At 39.1% G+C, this 20,848-nt stretch overlaps 1 protein-coding gene across 1 annotated transcript in view; it reads right to left on the reverse strand.

Moving 5' to 3' along the window:
* Nucleotides 1-20,848, reverse strand: part of PPP4R3A (protein phosphatase 4 regulatory subunit 3A) — a 30,994-nt gene that overhangs the window by 1,086 nt on the left and 9,060 nt on the right. The window contains exons 5-14 of the mRNA XM_063117969.1: nt 13,404-13,481; nt 13,204-13,320; nt 12,438-12,554; nt 9,577-9,708; nt 9,375-9,477; nt 8,325-8,483; nt 7,194-7,363; nt 5,455-5,597; nt 3,216-3,406; nt 942-1,168 (exon numbers count right to left, since the gene is read on the reverse strand). Of these exons, the coding sequence (XP_062974039.1) occupies nt 942-1,168; nt 3,216-3,406; nt 5,455-5,597; nt 7,194-7,363; nt 8,325-8,483; nt 9,375-9,477; nt 9,577-9,708; nt 12,438-12,554; nt 13,204-13,320; nt 13,404-13,481 (1,437 nt within the window). The remainder of the gene's footprint in view (nt 1-941; nt 1,169-3,215; nt 3,407-5,454; nt 5,598-7,193; nt 7,364-8,324; nt 8,484-9,374; nt 9,478-9,576; nt 9,709-12,437; nt 12,555-13,203; nt 13,321-13,403; nt 13,482-20,848) is intronic.

The following is a 20,848-nucleotide window of genomic DNA, read 5'->3' on the forward strand; positions in this document are numbered from 1 at the left end:
CAAATTAGGATAATTTCATAAAATTAAATCTTCCATTTAAAACTACAACAATTTGACAAATCATTCACATGTATGAATTGTGCACAAGTTACAAGATCCAAGTAATTATGAAACATACTGACAGGCTGACTAATAATATTAACTCCTGTATTGTACAAAGGTTTATTTAGATGAATTATTAACTATTAAGGGGCATGGCTTTTACCGATTATGTGCAGCTACAACTCTTCCAAGCATTTGCTTGATAGGAGTCAAGCTCCCATTCACAGTAATCACAGCAGAGAAGGGAACTGCAAAAAAGGGGAGAGCACAGGACTCCCTAAAAGGCATGGAATAGAAGCAGGGAACCCACAAGTGTCAATTCAACATGTAAAACCTTGGGGATCACCTTGCTAAGTGGGCGATTTGTTCCCCTTTTCCCAACCTGTCACTGTCAAAGGCCATCAAATTAGCCTCTATGCAGTCTCATCTTGTCAATTTCCTTGCATGTTTTGTACTGCTTTTGCTGCCTTTGGCAGCTGAAACATACAAGAGCACTGACAAGGCAAAACTGACAAAAACCGACAAAAAAATTATGGCACCATTTACACAAATTCCTGGGGCTGATGATAAACAATTTAACGGTTCCATTTGGGCCAAAAAAATTAAAAAGCCGAGGAACAAAAAAGGGGTCGTGATCAGAGCAGGGATGGGCGGGACAGGATGGACAGATAAGACAGGTTCTGGCATGCAGAACCCTGCAATATCAGCTAAAGGAGGGGGAGAACAATCCACAGTGAGAATGATCATCTGTCAGACACTCCGTGGGTAGTTCTGCGAACAATGAACACTATATAGCTTAATCGCAGGGTGGTTTGTCGTGTTATGTGAACTCATCCAATTTAGGGATGGGTATACTGTTTTGATAAAGCAGCATGCTTTGATTCAGGAGAAAATAGTACCTTGGTAGTTATAGCTGCCATCTGTGATGTGCTTTTAGAAACTGATCCAGGCGATCCGGGTGACCCAGGCGATCCTGGAGATCCAGGAGACCCAGGCAAATTACTTGCAGTTGACTGGCTGGTGAGGTTAGCCTTTGTACCACTAGAGAAGGAAAGTTTAAAACTTGGACTCTGGCGACCGGAAATATTTGTTTTCAGAAGGACCTCCTTTTCTTCACTTTCTTTAACTGGAATTTAAAACAAATACTGTTGTAATAAAGTTCTATTGTGAAAGCAACAGGCTTAAAACACAAAAGGCAAGTTCAAATTTATCAAACTACTGTTATATTCCTACTTTTTTTATAGTGGCATTTTACTACTGATTTCTAGAAAATGAATGTGGTAGCTACTGAACCTAGATTAGTTGTGCAGCACATAAACCTGCCCAAATCTATGCATGCTACAGGGGAAAAGGTCTTTTTGGTGGTAGCATTCCAGTTATGGAATGCCCTCTGCAGGGAAGCTTTACTGACAACTTTTTAATACTCTTTTCAGGATCAGATGAGAAGACCTTTTCAATTTTACCAGGCTTTTTAAGCTCTGTGCACTTTCTAATGCACTGAATTTTAGAACTACTGTGCACTTTTAGTGATACTGTTTTATATTATATTGTGTTACTCACTGCTGCTGAAATTGTTATGGTGCTTTTTAATATTTGTATTGATTCTTGACTAATGATACTTGAATGATTTATTGTTGCAGGCCACTCGGAAAACATGACTTACAAATACTGAAAATAAATGCACACAGACAACTGAATCTGGAGGACTAATAACAGTTAAAAATACCCATGGACAAATTGATATACAAGGCGCCACATATTAATTTTGCAGGCACTCTTCTACAATCTTTCTGTTGGGTTCACTGCCTTTCATTTTACATCCTATGAATGTTACTTATTTCTGAAATGCTCATAAAGGACAGCAAATTATGGATTTACACATTTCATTGTTGCAGTCTTGCCACGTTTTCCTCACTGAATTGCTTTAAACAAATGGACAAATATACTTTGGCTTCAATAGAAATCTGTTCTCACTTTATAATTTGCTTTTCATCAGTATTTTAAAGTAGGGTTTAAAGCTATGACAGCAAAGCCAGGTTAGTGTTAATCATAACTAAATGTAGTAACAATGTAAGCCATAGATATGATAAAAGCCAATAGGAGGACAGGACGGGATTTATTCTCGAGAGATAATCCAACCACCTAGTCTCTTAATTATGGGTACAGCTTGTTAGTTCTGTACTGGCCTTTGATGTAAAACCTAGCTGGGTATGCATTAAAAGGTGGAGTGAAACAGCAGATCTTCCACTGCTTCCAAAGCCTGCTGGCTCATGCCGACCAGGGCAGACTTAACGTTTTCTGTCTGTGGCACTGGTCTTATTTTCCGTTTCCCTCCTGTTGAAAGCTTTCCATGGGTGTAATTGGGCCTCTTGGGAAGACATTATTATTATTATTATTATTATTATTATTATTATTATTATTTATTTATTTATTTATTTATATAGCACCATCAATGTACATGGTGCTGTACAGAGTAAAACAGTAGATAGCAAGACCCTGCCGCATAGGCTTACATTCTAATAAAATCATAATAAAACAATAAGGAGGGGAAGAGAAAGCAAACAGGCATGGGTAGGGTAAAACTAACAGTATAAAGTCAGAACAAAATCAAGTTTTAAAAGCTTTAGGAAAAAGAAAAGTTTTTAGCTGAGCTTTAAAAGCTGCGGTTGAACTTGTAGTTCTCAAATGTTCTGGAAGAGCGTTCCAGGCGTAAGGGGCAGCAGAAGCAAATGGACAAAGCCGAGCAAGGGAAGTAGAGACCCTTGGGCAGGCGAGAAACATGGCATCAGAGGAGCAAAGAGCACGAGCGGGGCAATAGTGTGAGATGAGAGAGGAGAGATAGGAAGGAGCTAGACAGTGAAAAGCTTTGTAGGTCAACAGGAGAAGTTTATATTGGATTCGGAAGTGAATTGGAAGCCAATGAAGAGATTTCAGAAGTGGAGTTACATGGTCAGAGCGGCGAGCCAAGAAGATGATCTTAGCAGCAGAGTGGTGAACAGAAACCAACGAACTGATGTGAAAAGAAGGAAGGCCAGTGAGAAGAAGACATGCTCCCCCCTGCTGATGGAGGCCCCCTACACCAGCAAAGGGGCTTTCTCCCCCAGCCAAATCTGGTGGTTAGGATTGCTCTGTAAATCTACTTAAACCTAAAATGTTTTCTTTCATTTACTTACATTTTTTTCTTTCCATAAATTTACTTATAGGATCCATAATGTCTTCATCGTTTTTACTTTTGTCAGAGGGTGGCACCACTGCTTCTCCATCTTCTATATCATCTTCATCAGTGTTAAACCACATCTCTTCCTCATCCTCCAAGGTCCTTGCATCCCTCCTATATCTATGGTTTCTCAAGATGGACCGCATGCTATAGAAAAGGATATTTTTTCAAGAAGGTTATAAGTGTACATACGCACTGTTAAAAAGGTAGGAACTTACAAACAAAGAGAAAAGTGCTGAAACCCTTAAGATTTCTTACATAATATAATCCCCGAAGGATTTATTTATTTATTTATGAATGTGACACACTAGAAAAATAACTATATATGTAGTGGAGGCGTTTTAACATTAAGCTAAAACCACACGTGCATCAACATGCGCTTAAAAGTGTGAGTATATGTACGTGCCTGACACCATTTCTGTGCCTTTTTATTTCTCTCATCTCTGATATGATTTCCTAGTGCAGGAGATTTGTGAAAAAATAATGCACTTCCGGTCAGCAGCTGCATATTGTAGGTGTAATTTGTAGGCGTATCAAAGTTTGCAAATCACCCAAGGAGCTCTGTCTCACAGCCTACAAAGAGCAAGTAAGACTCACTGAGATCAATGAGATTAGTTGTGAGGAAATCAGTACAGCTACTGGGCTTCAGCTATAGGGTGGTAGAGGAGTGTTTCTATCTATAAAGCTGGAAGTATATATGCGGGTTTATATGTCTGGAAATGTTTACCCACTTCCAGATGAGTTAGAAATTTGGCATGCTGATATGTCTGGCTGTACAATGTACTAGAAAAAATATCTAAAAACATGAATTTTTCAGTTTTAAGTATTTTTAAAGAATTTAATAAAAAGCATAGGCTTACGCCTACAACTCCCAGCATGCCTTGGGCAGAACTCCCAGCATGTCTTAGGCAGGAGGCCAGACTTACTGGTGTTTGATAGCCATTGTGAGAAAACACTTAGTAAAGTAATATAAGAATCTATTTCTCAAGGATTGAGTGTTCAGACTTTGAAGCTACACAGAGCTGCTTCCCTAAACTCCTTGCAAAAAAAATTAAGAATACATAGAGCTTCACAATGAACGGGTTTGGATTGAGCTGTGGCACCTGTGAGTGGGAAGTCACATATCCAGCCCCCACTCAGGGGTTGACGTGTCATAAGAACCCAGTGGGCATGGGTTAGCAACCCTTTCACAGCCCTAGAACAAACCATGGGCTATGCAAGGTTTTTTTAACCCTCACATAACCATGCTCACCAGTTTCGCATCACATCACAACCTCCAAGTGAGGCTTGTATATTCAAAACAGTGGGTGCACACACCCCACGTGTGCTGCAGCCTCACCATGGATTAAATAACCCATGGTAGGCTGTAATGCCGTACAAACAGCCCCAATGTACATTTTGATTATTATTTTAAAAAATCACATATCTTGTGGACCATTGTGAATATCTCCTTCAAACGCAAGTACACCCTTTGGGCCAACTTTAACCATTGACCAAAAGGGATGAATGTGTTTAGACCAATACCAAATATTAATGTAGGTACTTGGTAGTTGTTTTTGTGGTGTGGGATGGACAAGTTAGATTTGGAGATATCACTAGAACAAGTCTGAAAGACTGAGAATGAAATTGGTCAAGATGTTGTGCTTGCAGTCAATGGGGTGCAGTTATATAAATTTACTCACATGCAGTCCCACTCCCCTTGGTGAGACTTACCTGCACTATCAGGGATGCAAGAGAAAATCTTCAGGATGATTTGAAAGCTTTGATATACATACAATTTACACATGCATTATCCAGCTTGTAACCGATAGTATACTATTTTAGCCCTACCTAGCATTGAATTACAGAATAGGTTATAGGGCTTTATGGCTTTTTTTTTTGGCATTGAGAAATATGCATTTGTGTTACAGACATCCACTTAGAAAATTTCTTTGCCTCAATTGTATGGAAATGTGGATTCCTTCTACAATCCCAATGTACTTTTTAAATTAAAGGATCCTTCCAACACAGTACAATGGCTCTTACAGCCCCACTTATGCTCTTCATTTAAAAATAAAATGTCAAGTCAGTTGGCCACTAAAAGCGGACATCTGAGCAACAGAACCAAACTGTACTGTTCATTTTTCCCCACTAGTTTCTCCTCAATAGGAAAATTGTTTATGAGAGAGCCAATAACAATTTCAGTGTACACTAACCTGTCAAGTTTGGGATTATCTTGCCTTTCCCTTTGTTGTTCATAACGCAATTTCAAACCTTTGAATGTCTGCACATAATCTACATCTTCTAGTGCTTTCCAGTAATTCTCAATTACATGAGCTGTTAAGGATTTTATGTCTTCCTAGAAAATAAAGTTATTTTTCCCAATTAAAAATGTTAAAAGGTAAACGCATAGAAAAGCCATAAAGATTTATTCTCAAAAGTGTAAGGGATTTAATCTAGTTTATTCAATGGTCAGTCAGTCTTTCATCCATACAACTAGCTAAGCACCATGAGGTTATATATGGCTGTTACAATAAAAAATGCAATAAATGGAAGTCAATTTTTTTTAGGAAGAAGCATGTTATATCAGTCCCTGATGTACTGTTGAAGCTAAGTGCTATTAGTAGTTACAGAAATAGTAAACAGACAGAAAAGTTATTATTTGAAGAAAATCTTTGTGTGAACATTGTTCTTAAAATCTTTTAAATTTGAGAGGTCCAGGCCAGAGCAAGGCCTATGATTCAGGTGATTCTGATGATACACTAGTGGATGACTTTTACAAAAACAACAGTACAATCCTATACATGTCTATGCAGAAGCAAGCCCCACTGAGTTCAGTGGTCTCACTCCCAGGTAAGCGTGTATTAGAATTGCTCTGTAACTCTTTTAATAGTGCCACTTTTGTCCCATGAACTGCAACTTGCAACTTGCCATTTTATATTTCATGGAAGAGGTGCCGTGATCTCATTTTGATGAGACATGCTAGCCATGTGAGCAGACCGCTTGCATGAGCAGGAATTTTGTTCACACATACAAAAGACTGCCAGTGGTGTACTGTCAGAATCAATGTATAGTTAGCATAAGTACTCTTTGAGCAGGATACCCAGCCAAACAGTAGTAAACGTAATAAGTTAATTTTACTTTTGCTCAAAACATGTGTTTTAGAACTGTTGCTACATTTTTTAAAAAATGGTTATAAGTTTGTATTTTGGGGGAGGGGGGATTTGCACCAAGTTCCAGGGCAAGTCTCCATTTTCAAGAAGTTTTCTCCTAATGTTTCAGCAGCAGTACATGGTTACTAGAAACGCCACTCTTTCTTGGGAAGTCAGGGAACGGTTTTCTTTTGGGTTCACTGAAACTAACATCTATGCGCTGCATATTATTTACTCAAGTTCTTTGGTTGTACTACATTGCATACTACAATTTAGATTTGGATTAATGTTTGGGGGATCTATTTTGTGGTAGGGGACCAGATACAATTTTCTGCCCCCTGTAAACTTAGTGGATTTCCATTTTTCCATCCCTATATTTTTATAAATTCAAAAATAGTATCTCAGTATCCTGACACACTGCATTAGTGAGGTATTACTGGGTAGTCCTACTTAAATCCTAATTCTGAATAAGGTTGTCCATGACTTCCTCTCCATAAGGATGAGAATCTCTTCTCATGATTCCATCACTACGATGGAAATACCCATCAACCCTCAGTATCAGTATTCATTTCTGTCTGGATGGATCACTATCTACAACTCAATATGTCCAAGAACAGGCACAGAGCTTCCTCTCATCTAGCTCTGTAAACCTTTCTTGTTTCTTTATCCATTTCTTTCTAAGCAGATAATTAGCTGTTTATTAATTAACTTCTTGTTCACTTTCAGATTTAAGATACTGTTTTGACACTTTGGCATCCCCACCAGTGTCAGCTTCCACCCTCTTTCTAGAAAGAGGCACTCACCACTCTAATGAATTCAAACATCTCTATAATAGCAGAGTTCATCAGATTATAGCGGGATCCATTGTTGAGAAATGCTTTGACCACTGGTTCAAACAAAAAACTTTTCATTATATAGCGGTTGTAGAATTCATCTTTCAAACCAATTATCTTTCGTTTAAAACGCAGGGCACCTAATGAAGAAAATAAAATACTTAAAAAACTATTTTCACATTGCTTTTGAAAAATAAACAACCTCAAGATGTCCATTTTGATAGAACGGCCCCTGGGCCCTTAAGCTTCTCACAACTCAATAATTGGGGGGGGGGGAAATATAACGGGCAAAATTCAGCACTGTGCTAGCAGAATTTTCCCATCTTTCCTCCACCCTGCAGCCGTCCGTGCACCCCTAAGATCTGCTCTGGAGGGTTGCTCATCTATCTAGAGCAAATTTGGGAGGGCAGAGGGGCTGAAGGTGGGAGGGGCAATCCTTAAATTGGACACAATTTGATTTCAGTCAATGCAAGAATATATTAAAAAGGAAACAGGGATACTGAAGATATGTCAAAACAGGGAATACACCAAGGAAGGATGAGCACAGTATCACACAGAAGGTGCAGCACTCAATAACTTACGAAAAAGAGAGAAGTCACTGTGTTACATATTATAGTAGAAAAAAATTGGTTCAGACACACAGCAGCTCCACACAAGCACATTATGAATGTGCAGAGCTGAGCACAGCCCATTGCCAGGCTGCCACAAGTGGAGGTGCCATATAAGTCTCCATGTTGTCTGTCTATACATAAACATCCCAATTCCTGTACATTGCTGGAATTTTTATTGCATTCAACTGTTTATATTCACAATTATTTTTGTTTTGTTTTGTTTTGCACAGCATTGTTTGAAGAGCTGCTTAACAAAGCACTACTGTCAAGGTCCACCTAGGATGACAGAAGATGTGAAACGACCTAGAACACTTTTTTCTTCTTCTGTAGAACATTCTCCTTTAATAAATAGGGTTAGCATGGAGATTACGATAGTCACGATATAGCTGCTAATTGGTCATGCCTTTTCTCATTTTATTTCATTATTTTTTTAAAAATGGCTAAGTCTGCAAAAATCTCACGAAACATTTTGATACAGTGTCATACTCACATAGTGCCAAGAAAGCATGCTTTGAAGCCATCAGAACTAGCACTCTTCGAAGAATATCCTTGTTAATAATGTAGTTCTTTATATGGTATGTATGATGTTCTACACAGAAAGTAAGTAACTCCAATATCAAGGCTAACAGCTGGGCTGTCTGAAAGTCATCTAAAAACCAAACAATTAAATAATAATATATTTGCTGGTAACATTTTGTTTATTGTTTTTGATAAACACACATTTTATGCTTCTTCCAATTTACTTCTTGCAAAGGTCAAGAATAAATAATAAAAAGAAATGCCAGTTTGAGCTATGTTAAGCTATTTAATTGTCTATCTTGTTGGTTGAGCGAATGAAGTAGACGTGCCAACTGAATCTATTACCACAAATAAATCACTACCTAGCAAACATTTTTCTCTCTCCATGGATGTCTTTAGTTCTTTTACTAGTGTAGACAGATGCATCTGCAGTGCTTGGTGCCTTTTACAAGGAACATATACATGAATATGGAAAAACTGAGCCTCATTTGCATACATAGAGGGCAAGCTACGTAGTTGTACCACGAGCAATAGCACAGCAAGGCACATACAAGGCACATACTTCCATGCAAGTATCCAGTGATCTCCCACCTGCCTTGTGCTCAGATCACATTTTCTGGAAGCATGTGAGGAAACTAGATGACTGCAAAAGACAGAGCTATGCACTTCAGTAAAGGGATGATTCCAAGTGGCTGGAATAAGGGTCATCAGCAGGAAGTAGACCGAGCCCAGATGTCAATTACATCCCCAAGTACAACCTTTTAATTTCCACATACACCTGAATAATTGCCATTCACCATTATGGGGAGATATAAAGTGCTGTACTTAAAACACCAATGCGGTTAAGATAAAATCTGCCCTCCATCCCCAACAGGCGGTGATCTGGGTTTTACCGATAGGGATGCAACAGAGCGATGTGCCCACAGTAGGCCTTGCAATACAGAACTCCTTCTCCCACACAGGTCCCACCTGTCATTTTCCTAGTTATGAACTATAATGCAAGAGATTCCTCAAGACTCACCTTTGCTAGGTTTTTCCTCCGTAGTATTGGCCAATAAGGGTGCAGTGAGAACATGCATACAGTGTTTGTAAAAGAACCCCAAGAATTCTGTCTTTTCTGTTTTCTGTGGAATAAAAAGAGGTGAAATCAGACTTCATGCATATTAAGCTAAGAGTTTTAACAACTGGAAAACAAATATAACTGTAGCCAGATGTTTGCTTACATTGGCAGTCGCGAGCATATTTTCTGGATCCACCAAGGTGCGCAAGAGACCCATCAGCTGGACTGCTCCTCCAAGTTCAGGATCTGTATCACAAATCATGTGTTCTATGATGAGGTTAATGAGTAAGATATCCTGGTTTAAAAAAAAAATTAAAACACCAAAAAGGTTAGTCATAACTAAGATGCAAGATGAGACATACCAATAGGCAATTCCAGATAAAGGCCTGGATTTGGAGCTGTGGACTTGTGTTTCTGTAAGAGCAGCCGGTCATGCTGCACAGTAAACCATTTTTGAAAATGGAGGGGAGGGGAGTTTTCAAATGATGCAGGACAGTCTGCAGTCCAAGCGGGGATGGGAGGCCTAAAATCCCATAAGATACATATACATCCCTGGGCATGTCTGAAGCAGCTACGTGAATGCTGGCGAAAGACTTTAAGATAGGGTAAATGTATTTTTCAAATTCCAATACACACATTACTACTCTGTGAGGTGTAGGGAACTGCCAGAGTGCTGCCTACTTGTGAGGAGGTAAGTGAGGTTATGCTATATCAAGTTCCTCTGCATTTTCTCAACTAATCCAACCCAGAAAAAGGCAGAAGTATTCTGCATCATCCTGTAGCTAAGCACAAACTAGCAGGATGTTCTTAATAGGAGCATCACTGGCCTGGCATGAAGTTTCCTCGCCTTCTCCCATTCAGAGAATAGAGAGGACAAGGTTCCGAGCAACAGCTGCAATAGTTTCTCTCCAGTACTTGCTCTGTGAAGGAGGCAAGAGGGACATGCACATGGAGAAGATCAAACCATGCAGTGCCATGACAGATGACCCACAATCACCGAATTAAGTGCAGAACCCAAGTCGTGCACTGAAGCTCCAGTACAAGAGATACACACTAAAAGGGGGGGGGCTAAATAATTAAAAATATATATTAAATGGCAAGGTATTAAAATCCTTCCAGAAATGCTATCTGGGTTGGGTGCTGGAAGTATTGCTTAGGTGGCCAATTCCAGAAGGTGGTGTTAGGTGATTATTGCTTTGTCTCTGGGCTATGTGGTTCCACAGAACACTATCTTATCTCCCATGCTGATTAACATGATCTACGTGAAATCGCTGGGAGGAGTTATCTGGAGATGTGGCCTGAGATGACACCCAACTCCCTCCCCACTTTACGTCAAATCCAGTGAGGCAGTAAATGTTCTGAACTAGTGCCTGGCAAATAAGCGGAGACTCAGTTCAGACAAGCTCTTGGATCCAGCATTGTCACTGCAGGCACAGGTGGTCTCAGTGGCATGGAGCACCTTTTGTCAGTTTAGGCTGATACACCAACTGCAAATTTTCTGGACAGAGACAGCCTAGTGACAGTTAACCTGATAACCTCTCGCTTGGATTACTGCAGTGAGTTATATGTGGGACCGCCTTTGAAAATGGTCCAGAATCTTCAGCTGGTCCAAAATAAGGCAGAAAGATTGTTAACAGCAACTGGCCTATACAAACGTATCATGCCAGTGCTTCATGATCTGCACTGGCCTCTAGTCTACTTCAGGGCCCAATTTTAAACCCTAAACAATGCAGGCCCACCTGAAGGATCATCTCCTCCCATATATACCTGCATGGATCCTAAAATAATCTTCAGTGGCCCTCCTCCAAGAGCCCCCAACAAATGAGGTGGCTACTAAGAGGGCCTTTTCATCGGTGGCACCCCAGTTGTGAAATATCCTCCCTAGAAAGGCTACATTGGACTCTGTTCAATCCCAGGTGAAGACCTTTTTATTATCCCAAACCTTTTAGTCAGCTTTTTAAAACAGTGTTAATGTTTTTTAGAGTTTGCACTGCTGGTTCTTTCTATTGCTTTGTTTTCATATTGTAACGTTTTGGTGAACTGCCCAGAGGTTTTTGACTATTGGATAGTATAAAGAAATATTAAGTAAAAATAAAATCAAAAAAAGTATGGAACAAAAATTAAGATGAGGCCATTTGTGTTGGTATAACACAAATGCTAGGTACAAAATTGTCTGAACTGCATTTTTATTTCTCTATACAAACTGTTGCTAAAGTCATATTTTGCAATTATTTCTTTATCAGGTAAAGGGATAACTGGTGGGAAATAACTATGTAAATCTAAATATACATGTGAATGGACTGAGAGCTGTTGACAGGACAGATCTCTCTGTGGCAATCCCTTGTATATCTATGCTGGATATGGAGCAGAGCGCTTTGCCTTCTCTACACCCAGAACAGAAACCAAGGAGACTGCTAAAGGTAGGGATGGAGCACGCCATCTGCCACTCTGGCAGCTCTCTGCATTTCTATATTGGGCATGGAGGAAGCAGGTTTTTACTATCCTACTTTTCACTCATAAAAGGGGCTGGCAAAGGAGGAAAGGAGCCATGTGCACCTCCTCAGCCAGCCTCTCTAAAACAATTCCCAAATTAATCAGGAATTTAAAGATAGGATTTGCAAATATTGGTTAAGAGAAAGCCTGGTTAGTATTAACAATGGTTAGTGCCAGTGGATATGTAACACTGACCATTCTGAACTATGTTTAAGGCTGACTAGGGAAGGAAGAGGAAAATGTGTGCAGGGAAGCAAGAGGGACTACATATCCCTAAGGTTAGCTCCTGGTGTGCAAACTGTGGTTTGCAGGGAGCCAGCAATGTATCTGCAGCAGTGATGTAGGTAAAGTTGTGGGTTATGCAAAGTAATGGTAGCCACACATTTATATAACTCCACAGCCATTAGTAAGGAAAACAATAGTATTGCCCCAAGCCACAGTAATTAAAAACAATTTTGTCCAAAGAGACGTTTTGTCATTCATTATTAATGGAAACATTATTTTAAGAAGCATGAAAGGCCCCCTACTTACATCATCATTCTGCTGAGCTTCCTGCATGACAAATTCTCGTACCATAGATGGATTATATTCAACCAAATATGAGAATATATCAGTAGCTGCGCTTCGCACTTGTGCATCATCCATACCCTGCAGTCAAACAAAAAGACATTGGCTGCGTTCACACAACGCAATAGTCAATCAACTCAACAGTTAATCTAGGGGGTACTCCCCACACAACATGATATTAAATCATGGTGTGGATTAGGATCAGTGTTGAGTTTACTATTAGTCCACGCTGAGTTGACTCACTCATCCCCCACCCTCTCTCCCCTCTCAGTCCTCCTGCAAGTATCTCATCAGCCACTGCTACCAAAAATCTATCCTGCCAGATGGACTACAGTGGCAGCTATTGCTTTGACCGCTCTTGCCTTGCGGCGCTGTGGGTGATGAAATAACCAACTGTGTCTTCCTCACAGCACAATAACCTGAGGAAGGTTGAAACTAAAATAAAAAATAAAAAATGGGTATTTTGTATTTCTAATTAAAGTTCCCTACATAATTCAGTACCATTTTTGAGGCTTTGCCTCAATTTTTATTTGGCTGTATTTAGGTGCTATCCTCTTCTATTTCTTGGACTATGATTGGGCACAAGACAAATCAAATATTTTCCATAGCTAAAGTACTAGACCAAAATGATACATTAAAAAATTGCAAATATTTCATCACTAGATTACTAAGGACCTGTAGAAAGCTGGAACGTAAGATGCAAGTTTCAAAATAAACTTTAGAAACTTACTAGGATGACTTCTAGTGCTGGAAGAATGCCCATATTAGACAATGTTTTGAAAAAAGCATCTCTGTTTTGGGGTTGTAACGTTTGGGAAAATGCACAAAACTCTTTAAGGAAGTTTACCTGAAAGACAGAAAAAAGGTTCTATTTATCAAGAAACAGAATGTAGCAATTGCCTTATGAAGCACATTTTAAATCATTCTTACCAATTCTTGCCTTTTCTCCTCATCTGTAGCTTCATCTGTTAGTTGTGCAAACAGGTCAGTCAAAAATCTTTCATCTTCCTATTTAAAAAAACCAAACCACTCATGTTTTGTTTAGAAATACACATTAAAGCTAAAGGTCCGTAATATATCCTCTACCACCCACATACTAATTACAAATTGGAACATCTGAAAGGACAATGAAGTACATCACTAGTATTCATTGTATTAACAATTATATAAAGCAAGCCTTGCCTCACTTTAAGGGCAAATTCCCACTGACTTTAGATGCCAAAGATATCACCCACAATGAGCAACATTTCACTTACCTACTTACTTGCAATTCCTGTTCTATGTACAGAGCTATCTAGAGGCTAGCAATTACCCAATGTAGCAAATCTTATCAGCTCTGTACATAAGCATAAATTTGTGTGATACAAAGAAACATCACACTATTTTACCTCTCTCCTTGTGTTCACTCTGGATGTAATATTGGAATGTGGTAGGTATTTTGGACTATAGACATTCATTTCCAATGTTCCTAAGCCACACTCCAATTTTAGATCCAACACATGGAGGAAAGGTAAGCCTGGGAGGCCCAGGGTCTGAGATTCCACTCTTCTGACACACATACATTCTAGGCAATTTCAGGTACATATGAATAGGGCATTAGCACTGCTTCTCACAAATCTCTTGTAGAAAAAGCATGTGTGCTACACTCTCTAAAGTGCAGCACAACAACTCCCTGATCTTTCCACTGAAAGAGCACAGACAGGCAGCCACAGCATGGATTAGTTGCTCCATCCATGTATTTGCAGCACAGAAAAGCTTGCATACCATACTTTGTATGACATATCCACTTTTGTAAATAGAGATGATCATCACTGCATGTAAAAAACATGAATAAAAAAGCCAAGATCATGCAAGCACACTGATATGCTGCCCACTATATTTTAAAAATGAAAACTGCAGCAGTTTAAGTACATATCTCATTGAGAAAGCTTTAAGTTATTCATTGCACTCTATTTCAAGCACCCAAACTAAGCATTTACATGGTCGAAGTTAAAAGCCCTGTATAAACAAGTGCAGAAATCATGTCATGCTAAGTGATTCCCGTTTCCCGTGATTTCACAATTACTTGCTCCGTTAACATGCCTTGTAGATTTAATGTTAAATACATAAAGTTCTACAACATGTGCTAATAAAAGTTACTGGAAATTGTTTAATGTTCATGTTTTCCAAATAAAGGACACTTTTTCACCTTAGACAGCAACCATAGAAGTGTCTGCCACCAAGATATTCACATCCTTCTCTGAACCTATATTCCTCATCTCTAACACTGAAAGTGGCTCAATATTTAAAAAAAGAAAAGAAAAAAGGTATCACTTCGGAAGTAGCCTTGTAACAAAGTCAGAGGATATGATTGTAACTTTATTCTATTCACATATTTTTATGTTTGCAAAACAATCAATACATTTCCTCCAACTTCCTTTAGGACAGCTATGCTCATATAGTCACGTTTTCAGAGTATGATCAGCTTTCTGTACTTTCTGTATATTGGATCTCCCCAGCCCTATGGCAGAGAGAGGGAGAGATTCCCTCAGAGGAAGAGAGTTGACCTAAGATCCTCCATCCCTGCATCACTTATCTCACCAGTGTCAGAGTTCCCACATCAGAAATGGTTAAAAAGGGTATCCCCAATCATGCCTCCAATATGGGGAGTATTTATACCAGCCCTGGAACTGGTATAAATACTTTAACTCCTATTACATGCCATGAAAAGGAAATAGGTTAACCACATTCCACAAACAGGAAGGAAGAAAACTCTGCCAGCATGAGCCCATTGGGGCATAGGATATATCAAAGGCTTGTAGATAGGAATACTCTATCTACAAGTAGAATTACCCTGCCCATTTTGTACTATAATCTCAGCATTTCATTCTTTCTCATGCATAAAACTTTACATCAGACCTTCATAGAAGCATAGAATAGTAGAGTTGGAAGGGGTCTATAAGGCCATCGAGTCCAACCGCCTACTCAATGCAGGAACCCACCTTAAAGCAAAATCCACCTTGTTAAATTATATTTCATTACTTGATCAACTCTCCGGTTTGAGGCCACTTTGAATGTTTCACATATTCTAGTAAATATAGTCATATTATTATCTCCAACGTTATTCTAGGCAATAATGGTGATAAGAACTACAGTTCTACAAGGAACATTATCAGGTTGGAAAGAGAGGTCATTAATAACATGCGAAGTTTTTCCAATAACAAGTTTACCTTTTGGTAGGTTTCTTATATTTCACCATTTATATATTGCCCAAAACCCTATATCCTCTGTGATTAAAAGTAAACATAGTCTTGCCCTTCAAGGAAAGATTTCTTTTGAAAATGTATTATATGAGTGGAATTTTAGTGCTTTATTAAATTATGAACATTTGAATCTTTGGTTTTTTGTAACTTTCCAACATGTTATGGTGATATGATGAAATTTTAAATCCAACAAGTTTCATAATGACAAACACCTCTGAGGTGTTAAAAAAAAAAGCTATTCTGTTACTTGCAATCATTAATCCCAAAGTACGGATGTGTTTTGAAGAGTAATGCCTATTTTCAACATATGTTGTAGCGATACTTATTTTCATGCTACTTCCTGAGCACCTTAGTATATCCAGTTATAGTCTCCCAGTATTTGTTACTTCTATTATTGGTATCAAATACTGCTTGACTTGCCAGACAAACCTTCTACAATAATCACCAAGGTAATTTCTAGTGAGATCCTCATCCTGCTCCTTTGCCTCTGCCTGTCCTGAATGTTAGTTTTGAAATCCCCATCCCACCCCCGCACCCGTCTATGGTAAACAGAGATGTGAAAGCCAGGTGTGTGTGTGGGAATAACAAAACCTGAACAAAAACCATTTTTCTCCTGATTTATTCCAAGGACCATTTGTTTTTCTAAAAAATTGAACAGGCTTGGATTATTAAATATTTTCTTTTAGAATTTAAGGCAAGGTGTTTACATAGTTACCCAGCCTTTACACCCCGCAAATAATTTCTAAAAACTATGTAATAAGAAGACTTTTATTAAAAAAGAAAGAAAAAAGACTAAAGATATAAAACGTCTGCAAGTAATGAAGCCATGGGGGAAATGTTTATTTTAATCCTATGTAAGATTCCCAGCAGTGTGATTTCTTCCATTCCTTATTACAACAATTGATCTAATGTATCTTTTACTGATAGAGCATCCTTAAATGTCTAAGTCATGCTCAGCTTTCTAGCATGTGAGTAGGATCACTCAATCATAATATAGGAAAAAAATGTGCATCTTGTGCCACAGAGTCCTGTGTTTGGGGGCTTGTTCTGGTTAGATGCTGCAGCAGTCAATTAATATAGTTGTAGTTTAAAACCCACATTTGGGGGGAAAAACCTCAGGTTATTCTACCTCAGGTTATCCCACCACTGTCACCAGATGTGACAGAACAGCATGTGGGTTACCCCACCTATGTTTTTTTCTTTTTAAAAAATTAAGTTTGAGGCTTGGGTCTATAGAACTCACTGCCACAGTTTTAATATATCATCATCATCATCATCATCAAATTTATTTCTTACCCGCCTCTCCATCTGGATCGAGGCAGGGAACAAAAATAGAATATAAAAATACTATAAAATATATATAACTGATTAAAAACATATAAAACAAATACATTATTAAAGTAACAGCCCAATATCTTAAAATTTGACTGGGTAGGCCTGCCGGAAGAGATCAGTCTTTATAGCTTTTTTAAATTTGGAAAGACTGTTAAGTTGGTGAATCTCTCCCAGCAGGCCATTCCACAGTCTGGGAGCTCTCAATTAGACCTTGCCACTAGGGAATGCTGTCTCAGCTACAAAACCTTTTAATTGCTGTCATTAGAATAAACCTTCTCTACCTAAAGGAAACTCAATAGCCTGGATCCTATGGCATAGGCAAGGGATTGACATAACCACTAGAGACAACCTTTCAAAATGAACAAAAAATAAGATATTCATTAATGGAAATAATTTACAAAAATAAATGACATTCTTCAAATAATAGAGATTGCTTAAAGTTTCCTATAACTTTAGGAACATAAAGACAGTTTATGTTCTTAAAGCAGCCCCAACCTCATGCCCTCCAGATGTTCTAGACTACAGTGCTCAGCATTCCTGACCATTGGTTATGCTTCTTGAGGCTGATAGGAGTTGAACTCTAAAATATCTGGAGGATACTAGGCTGGGGAAGGCTGTCCTAAACCAAAAAAGTGACTTTCGATCTGTAGAGAGTGCTAAAAAATAAGAAGTATTCTTATTTTCCCCCAAATTTCCATCTTTTTCCATGGCTTCAAAATTTCTAGAAATTTTACATCTCTAGTGTTAAGCAGGGTTTACATTCACTAGACATTGGTCAGGGGTGTGTATCTATACGGGAGAGAGATCATCTAACTTATGGCCTTACTGGAATAAGTTTCAGCTTGGTCTCCCTCATCCACCACAGAACCAACTCCAGGCACCAGTTCAAGAGCTCTGCAGCCTCCCTGGAATCCTTGTGTGGAAAAGAGAGGTAGAGCTGTGTGTCATCAGCATATTAACGAAATTGAAGCATGAACCTTTGGATGACTTCATATAGATGTTGAAGAGCACTCAGGATAAGATGGAACCCTGTAGCATCACATAGTACAAAGGCCATGGGGTGGAAAAGAAATTATCCAATACTACCTTCTAACCATCTAGGAAGGAGAAGAAGCATGATGGAGTATTGTGCATCTAAACCCCAGGAAAGAGAGTTGGAATAGGATACAATGGTCAATGGGATAAAATGCAACCAAGAGTAGGTCCAAGAGTGTAGCACTCCCACCATCCAGTCCCAGTGTAAGTCATCCACCAGTGCAACCAAGGCTGTTTCCATCCCACACCTAGGGCAGAATCCAGTCTAGAATGAATCTAGGTAACCATTTTCTTTCAAAATCACCTGGAGCTGAGATGCCACCATCCAAAAAAGGGCAGTTTAGAGCCTGGACAGTAGTCCAGGCTCTGAAGTTGCTTCTTTAATAAGGACCACACTACTGTTTCTTTAAGGAAGCAGGAACCACCACTTCTTTCAAGGAGGCATGCACTGCCTCCAAAGTTCAAGTCTTCAAAGCTTCCATGGATGCTTTTACTAGCCACAATGAGCAGGATCCACCACAACCCCAATAGTTACTAAGTCCAAATTATTTGAGGGCCAAACGTCCTAACTTTTTATACAAGTCTCCAAGTAATTAACCTTGCTAGTTATTTTAATTTGATATAGTTCAAGAGCTAGAGGCATAATTTCTAAATCTTACCAAGATAAACAGGCAGGATTGGGGGCTAATTTAAGACAGCTTGCTTTGTCATAACATCTGTCATGCATTAGATATTATATTCTCTAATGCACAAACATTTCTTTAACTCTGTCCCTTTTCAGTACTGCAAATTACTATAGTAATTAGGGTGCATGCACAATAGACACTGATCCAATCCTCTGTTTAGGTGTTTGAAGAGGCAGGATTCAGAGGTCTCCATGTGCACAATAACGTGCTGCTTGTACCTGCATCTTCTCTCAAGTTCTATGTTCTTAGGGCTGCACAATTGCTATCCCAGACCTGCTGGATACACCAGCCATGGAACAGTACTATGGGGAGGGAGAGGAAGTATCCCAACACACACACACACTCTTTTGTTACTTCCTGGGATGGGGGGAAAAGGTAGGGACTTGGTGCAGCAGTGAACTCATGCCTGGATAGCTAGGAAGACAAAGAGTGCCAATCCAGCTAGCTCCTCCCTCTTACCTGGGCAGCATGAGGAACACATTAGGAACTGTAAAGACAACTTACTATTAGGGTGCCCCTATTGCATGGGGCAGTGTGCAGACATACCTGTGTTAGCAGTCAGAGAAAGAAAAAGAGAGGGAGGGGAGAGAATGTGTGGGTATGTGGGGTGCCCGTGTGTATGTATCACTTACACACACACCAGTTGGATCCATAAAATATAAAGTATTTAAGCTTAAGGGGGGAAATTCTTAGAACCACGATCTAGCAAAAGTATTTCCAAGCAAGCTGCTACTGAATCATATTGCTGGATAAATATGTATGTTTTATTGCTTTTTTCAATACCATGCCAGGTTTTTTTTTACACTAACAGAAAGAAAGCATGATCAAGTTAAGATGCATAAATCATGCATTTAGAAATATTGGGAGTTTTAATTCAACACAGAATATTAGCAAAACCCATTTGCCAGGTGATATACTCCCAATTTTCTACAAAGAGTTTCACAGTGACAATCTCTGAACTTATTTATATCCAGGGCTGGTTTTATACCCACAGAATTTTGCATGCAATTTGCACAATGACAGCTCGTGTAAATTTTTTAAAACCACAGATTTAAAAGAAAAAGAAAAAAGAACGCAAGTTCTTAAACCAGGGGTGTTGCTATGTCTATGCCCATGGGATCCTGACCCCAAATCTATTTTCCAGGGATTCATAGCAGAGAGCCCTGAGTGTCCATTTGTGCCAATGGAAGGGATTTTTCTGTTTAATTGTCATGCAGGGAGTGATTTTCAAGTGGAGCTGCAGCCTGGAGTGCAAGGATTAACTTTCGTCTCCCCATATACTCCCACACACATATCCAACACACCTCAAATGGCTAATGAGCTCAGGAAAAAGTGCTTCCATTGAAGCCAATGCAAGGTATTTTCTACATTCAATTGCCAATTCTGGGTGATTTTCTGGGGGATCACAGCTGGTGAGGGAAGAGTTAACTGTACCCTCCCAGCACACTTTAGTGTCGTCGTCCCCAATCATCGTCCCCAATCATCGTCCCCCAGCATGGCAATTAACCCTATGAGCCTGGGGCCCATATCTTTTAAATGCTTAGTGATATCTCTATTCTAAACCATATAATAACATAAGTATTTTGAAAACATGCAGCAGACTCTCAGAAGCCTCCAGTATTTATGGAATACAGCTTCCATATCCTACATGACCAGCTACTCCTCACTCAGAGTGTCTAGCCATACTTTCCCCACACTACATCCCCCTTTGCAAAACCAGAGAACAATTAAAAACTCCAATCTAAATCTAGATTAGGAATTGTTTGGTACTGATTAGCATAATGCAATGACAACATAATTTTTAACATACACTTTAGGTTTTCCTGGCATAGCAAGAATACCTGCCCTTGCTATGACAGTGACTTACATACTTTTTATTAAGAAAAGCCGCAAAACACAATTAAAAACTTGCCATTCTTTCTAAAAAAAGAAGTTGCCTCCCTTTAGCTTCTTGGGCCATACAGTCTTCAACATCCACTGATGGTAGCGGATCGGATGGTCCATTCACAAAGGTCATCTGACTTTCTTTACTAACTTTTCAAAGTTGTGATTACATGTTCACCAAACAGCATAAACC

This window comes from Elgaria multicarinata, chromosome 2 (assembly GCF_023053635.1).
Source record: "Elgaria multicarinata webbii isolate HBS135686 ecotype San Diego chromosome 2, rElgMul1.1.pri, whole genome shotgun sequence".
Classification (NCBI taxonomy): domain Eukaryota; kingdom Metazoa; phylum Chordata; class Lepidosauria; order Squamata; family Anguidae; genus Elgaria; species Elgaria multicarinata.